The 9,096-nt window shown below is 38.3% G+C and overlaps 2 protein-coding genes across 2 annotated transcripts in view; one reads left to right on the top strand and one right to left on the bottom strand.

The window, feature by feature from the left end:
* THAP5 (THAP domain containing 5) overlaps window positions 1-4,402 on the top strand; it is an 8,680-nt gene extending 4,278 nt beyond the window's left edge. Inside the window, 2 exon segments of the mRNA XM_072401510.1 lie at window positions 2,722-3,357; window positions 3,359-4,402. Of these exon segments, the coding sequence (XP_072257611.1) occupies window positions 2,840-3,357; window positions 3,359-3,485 (645 nt within the window). The 5' untranslated portion in view covers window positions 2,722-2,839 and the 3' untranslated portion in view covers window positions 3,486-4,402.
* Window positions 4,403-8,616: 4,214 nt separating this feature from the next.
* LOC140322468 (vasopressin V2 receptor-like) overlaps window positions 8,617-9,096 on the bottom strand; it is a 1,810-nt gene continuing 1,330 nt past the window's right edge. Inside the window, exon 2 of the mRNA XM_072399030.1 lies at window positions 8,617-8,957. Coding sequence (XP_072255131.1) covers window positions 8,617-8,957 — 341 coding nt within the window. The remainder of the gene's footprint in view (window positions 8,958-9,096) is intronic.

Genomic DNA, 9,096 nt, shown 5'->3' with positions numbered 1-9,096 from the left:
GAAATGAAAGGTAAATCCTTTTATAGAGTACATTGTAAGGTACATATGGATACCAAATAGTCTGTACCAACCATACAAAGCCACCTACAGAACAGCAAAGGGCTTGTATGGAAACCGTTAACCACAATCACATGATGTTTGGGTTCATTGTGTTCAGGACTGCACACTGATATTAGTGGTACTGGTTTTGGCCCAGTCATTGAAACCACCTAGTCCATATAGCATATTGGCTTAAACCTTCTCATTTTAGGAGGGGTCCCACCCATTATAAGGTGATTGGTCAGGCAGGAGGGGACCTCCCCTCATCCCTGGGGAGCTATAAATACAGAAGCTTTCAGGTGCCTTTTTGTATTACTTTGGAGCTGGTTCACACAACAGAAAAATGACTTCCCACAACAGAAGGGGTACAGTTATTCTTGAGTTTCTTTCCTTTTTATTCTATAGCAAAACTATTGGCTGTATTTTTTTTTCTTGTTGTTTTTTACCATTTCTTAAATATATTTATGCACTTTTCCAACTTTTTTGGATATTAAATAATAAAAGGTTGGTCAGTAGTTGGTTGTGAAAGTTGGCAGTAGTGCAGGCTGAGATTGAGTCAGTCCTTGTCACTGAGCCTCTTCAAATTATTAGGGACCCCTGTTCATAACACTGATCTTCATATTTACAAGAAAGGCTTTTGATGTGCTCTGCAATTCATTCTATTCTATACAGTAGCCTAACACCATCTTTTACATTTAGTAGTGTTGCAGACTGAAAATAAAGTAGATTTATTTGGTTCTTTCATGATTTTTTTTTCTAGGTAACACATCTTGAATTTGATTTGTTTTGGTGTTGGTTCAAGTCAGACATAATTCAGACATTTGTCCAATGAATACATTTTCAGGCCTGGGAGTTGCTATTTGGTAGGACTGCCTTTAGTTTTTATACTAGCTGTGCTAGCGCTTATCCATCAGCTTTGCACTGCTAGATGATGCATTTTTCCATTCTTTTTGGCCAAGCTGATCTAGCTGTCTAAGATATGTAGTATATGGGGACCTGGTTAGTTTTCCAGTTACCGTTGACATTTTTTTTGCTGCAATATAACACTACCAGCGCCATGCTTCTTGTGGATTGTTTTATACATGGAGATTGATATGCATTCTTCAATACACTTTGCAAAGCTTTGCTCACTGCATCCTGTCCACTTTGCTTTGGGGTCCATCCTGGCTTTGGGGTCCAGGTTGAGATGCTCCATTGAATTCTTTTTGTTAAAATGAGTTAAAAGAGCAGCTCTGTAATTGGAGGAAAGCCATTCCTGTGATTTTGACAGGATTATGGAGTGGTCTCATTGAGAGATAATTTCATGGGACTTCCAGGTTTTATTTATTAAACTTTATGTGCTCAACTCTCAATTAGTTCTTTTATTATGTGCCAGCTTCAGACTTTGGAAGCTGGCAAAATACAGAATTATTTTAGATCATGTGACACGTGTGCAGGTATATTTCATTCAAATAATGTTTCTTCTCGGAGCAGCTGAGCAGCAGAAACAATGACTAATTACCCTAATAAACTGAGGCACTAGAGGAGATGGCCTTGATATCAGGGCCATGCTTGGTTTAGGGCCATCAATGACTCTGGATTGCTCTGAAGAATCACTGTTTACTTCACCCTTTAATTGTTTTTCTGTACTGCCTACTGATTTTTTTTCTAAACAACACTATTTTCTCTAAATAAATCGGAACAGTAAAGCTGCATACACAAGTGCAATAATAGTCATTGGAAAGGATCTTTCACGATCCTTTCCAACGACTATTATCGCAGGATGCATGAATGAGTGCTGTACATACAGCATTTTTCTGCTCTATGCAGTGGGGAGGGGTAAAGCGACAGAGCTGCACCCTGCTGCGCACTCTCTCCCTTCCCTTGCATTAGGATCGTTAGTCGTCCCATCGCCTGTGGCTTTGCCAGGACGGTCGTTCAGACGATGGGCAACTGGCGCTGTACACACGCCAGATTCTTGCCCGATATCAGCCCTGAGCCGTTTATCGGGCGAGAACCGTTGGACGTTTGTAGCGTAACTCTATAGATGTACTGGTGTCTGTGTCTGTTCTCTTACATTCTATTAACCGCTTAAGATCTAATAATAGTCTAATATTAATAGCTGACATTTCTTTACAAAATATATACATTTGTCCTTGACATTGTATTACAACAAAGTGTGAAAAAATGTAAGTACATCCAAAGCCAAACTTTTTTTTTTTTTTTTTTTTATATTTTGTAGTGAATGGGTAAAGAAAGAAAATCCCCTTAGCCAAATGTCACCGTGAGGCTATTGATAGATTTTCATCTTTTACACTTCTAGTGGCAACTTAAAAACTGGACTTACTGTTACTTTTTCTCTTGGTGATAATAGTGTTTATTACAGATAAATAATATAATAACAGATAGGTAAAACCACCCCATTGTAGACAGACAACAATAAAAACCCTCATGGGTTTTAACCCATCCCTGTTTTATTGATAACTATAAATATAAATAAATAAAAAAACTTTGGACATTACATACACTTTACATTGTAGATTTTCTACTTGAAATAAGTTGTTTAAACATGAAACTGCAGGAGGGTATTCTGTATACAGTTATCATACATTTTTTTTTTTTATGCAGAAGTAGTAGGGTATGTTAACCATGACCTTAAATATTTCATTGAAAACTTATAATATTTTTTTTCTCTCTTTACAGATTTCAGGATATAGCATTGTGACAAAAAATACTACTGGCCTTATTACCCCAGTGTATGACTACATTGAATCACATACTGCTATCTGTGTGATTCCGGACTGTGTAAATTGTTATCAGAATGGATGGCATTACAGTTTCAGAATGTAAGGAGTTCCTAAATGGACTGACAAAGGAAGAACATGAAATGTCAGCCAGTCAGATTGTGACTTGCGAAAATATGCTTATTGACACAATATCAGACTCCAAGACGTGTTTTGAAGTTCTATTAGCGGAACAGGTTGAGATTATGACGACAGAAGAAGTAGATTTAAATGCATTTGATGGAGATAGTATCGGCCACAAGCCAGAAGCCAATGACAAATCACTTTTGTTCACAGCAATTAGGCAAACAATAGAACAACTGGACCTGACTCAAGAATCTGTTATTACGTTTATTGTGCCAGATGAATTTTCAGAGGACCAGCCGCTTGTTACGAACCAGTTCATATTTGATGATGTACAGTTTGCTAATGAAGAAAACGTTGACGTTGAAAATTCATTTTTTGAGGAACATTCTTATTGCAATTTTTGGGATCTGCCGTCGGAATCTGAACATTCTTATTGCAAATTTGCAAAATCTGCTCTGTTAAACCATTCATAAACTGCAGTCTAGGGTAGCACTTGTAGGAGCACAGGAAAAGTTGATGCTCTCTCGTATGAGATCCTTGGAAACTATCATTACACAATTAAGGCTGGAAAATGTGCTGTCAGATGAAAAGAATTAGCCAATTGACAATTGTCCAGACAGTTTTGATACTGCTATAGTAAAATAAATAGTGCTAAATTAAATTTGTTGAATTGTTCCTTAAACTCATTTGCATTTGGGGTCTCAAAAAATGTTGTTACATTTTATACCATATATTACGATCCCAGGGAAGGGGTATTATGTTCCACACATGAGATATTGCTAAGATGTTTAGATCAGCCCACTTGCCCTCTGCCTCTCAGGACCGCCAGAAGTGTATTCACACATATTTGGCGGAGTCGCTTTGCTTTGCCTATTGGCAGAAGACAGGAACACTCCACAGAAGCCCATCCTGCTTTGTAAATTACTGGTGGTAGTGAAAGAGACCGCTACGGATAAGGGTCCAGAGTTCAGACAGGCCTGCCTTTTCCCTGCTGCACCACAACACCATCCCAATCAAGACCTACCGGCGATCCATACTCACACCTGGTGTTGGCAGCCAGATCACGTATCTATTCTGGAAACAGAGTACACCGCCCCCTTGTGCAGCTGTGGATACGAAGGATGTCTGGCATTATGCATATGGAAGACCTCATGTCCAGTATACAGGCTACCCATACCCAGTTCTATGATATAAGATATGAATGGCGGCAATTTGTGGGATCATCTGCTTATGTTACATATATGGGACAGTAATAGCCTTTAAATGGGGCCACTTACACTATTCAGAAATGCTATATTTGCACTGTGGGATAAAAATGGTATTGATGCTCCGCTGGGATGTGTTTTTTCAATCTTTCGGAAATCTGTGTTTCTTTTCTCAGGATACCAAGTCACCAAGCTAATGTATGTTTTATTTGCGGTTTCAGTGTACGAACTGTGGACCTTTTTGTTAATATGCACTGATATAATGTTTGTTTCACTTATGATTTCAATAAAGTAATTGAGTTTCTGGTTGCAACTTGTACTATATCTGAAAAGGAAACTAAACAAATATTGTGTAAACACAAAAGATGTGCATATTCCTACTTGAACATTAGGGTTTTGTGTATACAGCAGGGAATCTGACCATTCCATTCCAGGGAATCTGACCATTCCATTCCAGGGAATCTGGAAATTTCCTCAAACATTCCTTGGTGGAGAATCTTCCAGGTTCATGTGTTTCAATGGCAGTAATTGATTTTTCACCAGGGAATGTTTGAAGGAATATTCAATTACCTGCTTTATAAATGGAGCCCTTAGTGTCCTTTGTGTATTTCTTCCAGACGTGTTCAAGCAAGAAATATCTATATGTCCTTGTTGGGAAATTCAAGTAATCAAGACTGGACAGTTCTATCATTCTTCATGTACAAAGGTCTTGCATCCACCTTCTGTATTTTTCTATAGACCGGCTGGCTTTTAAGTCGTTATTTTCAGCAAAAGTTTTAATTATTCTGTATGGAGAAAGTAACTTTCAGGATCAATGCATTTTTCTTATGAGAGACAGGGAAAGCTCCACCAGAAGACAAACTAGTCACTGTAATAGAACATTTGACAGACTGGGAGTTGGCCACTCAATAAATTTGTGAGCTAATTTGGTACTTGCTCAGGGATGCATTATACTGATTACCTGAAGACCTTACTTAAACATTGTCTGTAATTTGCGTTGTTAAATGCAGTTCTTGCTTACATTTATATTCAGCAATTCCCTCATAACTGTTAGTGATAATGTGTAAAGACAATAATTTACAGACCTCTCTGTTTGCAGTTTCACCTCTGGGCAAACTCTGGTTGAGTAACTATGCATAGGCATGCTCCTGACTCAAAATCTTTAATGATTGAGTAATGTATATCCTATAATAAGTATAATTTTAGGCTGCTGGTTTGAAACTTCAAAAATGCAATTCAATGTGGTAAAGTGCTTTTGTTCTTAAACCTTTTTGCCCACTATACAAATTTCTTGGGTAGCCTAGTACTAGATTGGGAGCAGAGAAGAAAAATAGCAAGTCCCCCCCCCCCCCACAAAAAAAAAAAAAAAAGAAAATATATAGTATATAATTTCCCTACTACTGTATGTCCATAGTACTTGTATGGACAATATAGTTCCTGCCCTAAAAAAAGTCCCAGACCATAATATTTCATTTAACCACCTTTTGCTTTGATAATTGCATGCATTTGTCATGATATCATTTTAATAAGCTTATGGTCACACATGTATTTCCTTTCAGACTAATGTTGCTAAGATTTTGTATTGATAATGGGAGAGTTGGACTTCTGCATAAAGGCTTTTTTACCGCATCCAAAAATTTTCTAGGTTTCCCAATAGGTTTTAGGTCTGGGCTCTGTGCTGGGCAACTAATGTCTGAGAATATTGTCTCATGCTTCCTAAACCATTCTTTCACAACTTGAGCCCCATGAATCCTGGCATTGGCTTTTTAAAAATATGTTCATACCATCAGGGAAAAAAAAAATCAGTCTTTCAGGTAGTCAGTTGACTTCCTCTTTTGCTCATATACTTTTGCCAAATATAGATCTGACCAACTGAAGCAACCCTAGATCATAACGCTTCTCCAGCGGACTTTTTGTTTTGGCCAAACTGTGTATTTTAATAATTTTTGTGTGTGTTTTTAAAGTCATTGTTTCCACAGGTTCCCTTTTTCCCCAAAAGTGAAGAAAAAAATCTCGCCTTTTAACTTAATTTCTGGGCCTTGATTTATTTAGTTGCATACCCCTGGAATTTCTAGGTTATACTTTTTTTATAAACTTGTGTCCAAATCAGTTGAATTGCAACAATTTTAGGGAAACAATATTCTCTGAATGGGGTTGATGTAGGAACTAGCATTCATACCCCCAGATATACAGTGAGGGAAAGAAGTATTTGATCCCCTGCTGTTTTTGTATGTTCGCCCTGTGACAAAGAAATGACCAGTCTATATTTGTAATGGTAGGTTTATTGTAGGTGTGAAAGACAGAATAACAACAAAAGAACCCTCAAAACCCAGTGCTCTAAAGTCAGAGCTTGCTGTGCATTGTAATGAGTGAAATAGATATTTGATCATCCATCCACCAGTCTGGAGACTGGCTAGGCCACTCCAGGACCTTCATGTGCTTCTTCTTGAGCCACTCCTTTGTTGACATGGCCGTGTGTTTTGGGTCATTGTCATGCTGGATGAGGGAAGGAGGTGCTCACCCAAGATTTGACAGTACATGGCCCCGTCCATAGTCCCTTCGATGCAGTGAAGGTGTCCTGTTACCCTTTGCAGAAAAATACCCCAAAAAATGTGTCCACCTCCATGTTTGACAGTGGGGATGGTGTTCTTGGGGTCATAGGCAGCATTCCTCCTCCTCCTCCTCCAAATCTGGCGAGTTATGTTGATGCCAAAGAGTCAATTTTGGTCCCATCTGACCACAATATTTTCACCCAGTTTTCCTCTGGATCATTTAGATGTTCATTGGCAAACTGCACATGTCTGACAGCAACTGTCTGTACATGTGCTGTCTTGAGCAGGGGGCCTTTGTGGGCTCTGCAAGATTTCAGGCCTTCACGGGGCAGTGTGTTATCAATTGTTTTCATGGTGACTATGGTCCCAGCTGCCCTGAGATTGACAAGTTCCCCCCCTGTAGTTCTGGGCTGCTTTGTCACCGTTCCCATAATCATTATAACTCCACAAGGGGAGATCTTGCATGGAGCCCCAGACCGAGGGAGATTGACAGTTATTTTGTGTTTCTTCCATTTGTGAATTATCGCGCCTATTGTTGTCACCTTCTCACCAAGCTACCTGGCGATAGTCTTGTAGCCCAGTCCAGCCTTTTGTAGGTCCACAATCTTGTCCCTGACATCCTTAGACAGCTATTTGGTCTTGGCCATGGTGGCTAGTTTGGAATCTGATTGATTGATTGCTTCTGTGGACTGGTGTCTTTTATACAGGTACTGTAACAAGCTTGGATTAGGAGCACTCCCTTACAGAGGGTGCTCCCAATCTCCTGCATACAGGGAAGACACCTGGGAGCCTAAAATCTTGCTGGTTGTTAGGGGATCAAATACTTATTTCACTCATTACAATGCTCCAACTTTTGAGCACTGGGTTTTAAGGGTTCTTTTGTTGTTATTCTGTCTCTCACAGCTACAATAAACCTACCATTAGAATTATAGACTAGTCATTTCTTTGTCAGACGTCCAAAATCAGAAGGGGATCAAATACTTCTTTCCCTCACTGTATGTTGAGGGACAAGGGAAAAGACCTGATGCAACCAATTTTTGGAACAGCTGGTAGAGCTTTTAGCCAGTAATCACCCTATAAATAAAATATAGTTCATGTATATATTTGGTTTATTGATGCTTCTCAATAATTTTTTAATGTGAAAACTGCCTGCAGGTGTAATGCAGGATCATAGGAGCTGACACTTTCAGGAGCAGTGATTTTTCAAGGTAGGGCTGGGAAGTGTTTTAGTTCAGGGAAATGCAATACTACAATGTGTGTATAATCTTTTCCCTTGAGTATGCTTAACTACTTCTTTATATATTTACATTACTAATGCTTAGATTACTTCTCTAGCAACATGGATAAACTATTGAAAACAGCTGGTTATAGCCATTTGTTTTGGGAACTTGCAAAAAAAAAAAAACTTGTGTTGGCCAACAATATTTTGTTTGGGAAACAAAATGTTGTGCTTGGTGTATGGAAGTGTCAATGCTCCGGATTGTTGTGAATAAATAAAATTACCATTTATTCAGGTGAAGGTCTGGAGTATTCTGGTGCATTAATACTTCCTGTCTACATATATTGTGCTATTGTGCTATTGTGCAACCCCTTTTAGGTTTGCACAATGTGTACAAACAGTAGGTAACAGGTTACTATTTTTACCATTTTCGTTTTAAATTTGAGAGATACAATCTGTACTGGTTTTGTTTTGGAGAACATGTATGATTGTGACATTGGAATGCATTGTGTTGATCATTGGTATTGTGTATCTGGTTGTAAAAAATGTGTTTTGTCATACCAAGATCACTCTGTAAGGTCTTTTAATTCTCCCAGACAATGTTCTTCCTTGGACTCAAGGACCCAAAATGACTTTAGAGTTAGTGTTTTCATCAAAACTACACAGCCTACTTCCTAAAGGCAGGCTCGGGATAATACAGGAGGAGTTGTAACATTTATCTTTTAATGCTGGCTAAGACATTGAAGAAATGGTTAGCTCCATTTTGGTCCTTCTTTCATGATATAGCCCCTTCTTCTAAAGTAGCATTTCTGTCTCCTACATGTATCAGTCATCCTTTGAATGGCAAACGTGTAGCTTGCTCGGTTAAAATTCCACCTCTTCACAATAGTACCTCTGACGTCTAATTCCTTGGTTCTTACATTAAAGTAGCTTGTTATGACAAATTCCCCATGAGATGAGATATATTGTGTGAAGTAAGTTAATTGTTTTTTACAGCTTGAAATATGACCACAAAAATACATACGGGTATATATCCATGGATTGACACAGCTGTTCAGGTTTCCCAGAAGCATTAGAATTGTAAATAGAGCACCTGAAATATAATACAAAATATTAAAATCATAAAATAGATCCTTTAAAATCAATTTTATTCACAAGAAACCTTTTTTTCATGCACATAACTTGCTCAAATCAACTCCAGGCCTTTTATCTGCTTAATTGATAATGACATA

Source organism: Pyxicephalus adspersus, chromosome 2, assembly GCF_032062135.1.
Source record: "Pyxicephalus adspersus chromosome 2, UCB_Pads_2.0, whole genome shotgun sequence".
NCBI classification, from domain to species: domain Eukaryota; kingdom Metazoa; phylum Chordata; class Amphibia; order Anura; family Pyxicephalidae; genus Pyxicephalus; species Pyxicephalus adspersus.
This window is presented reverse-complemented; position numbering and strand designations above follow the sequence as displayed.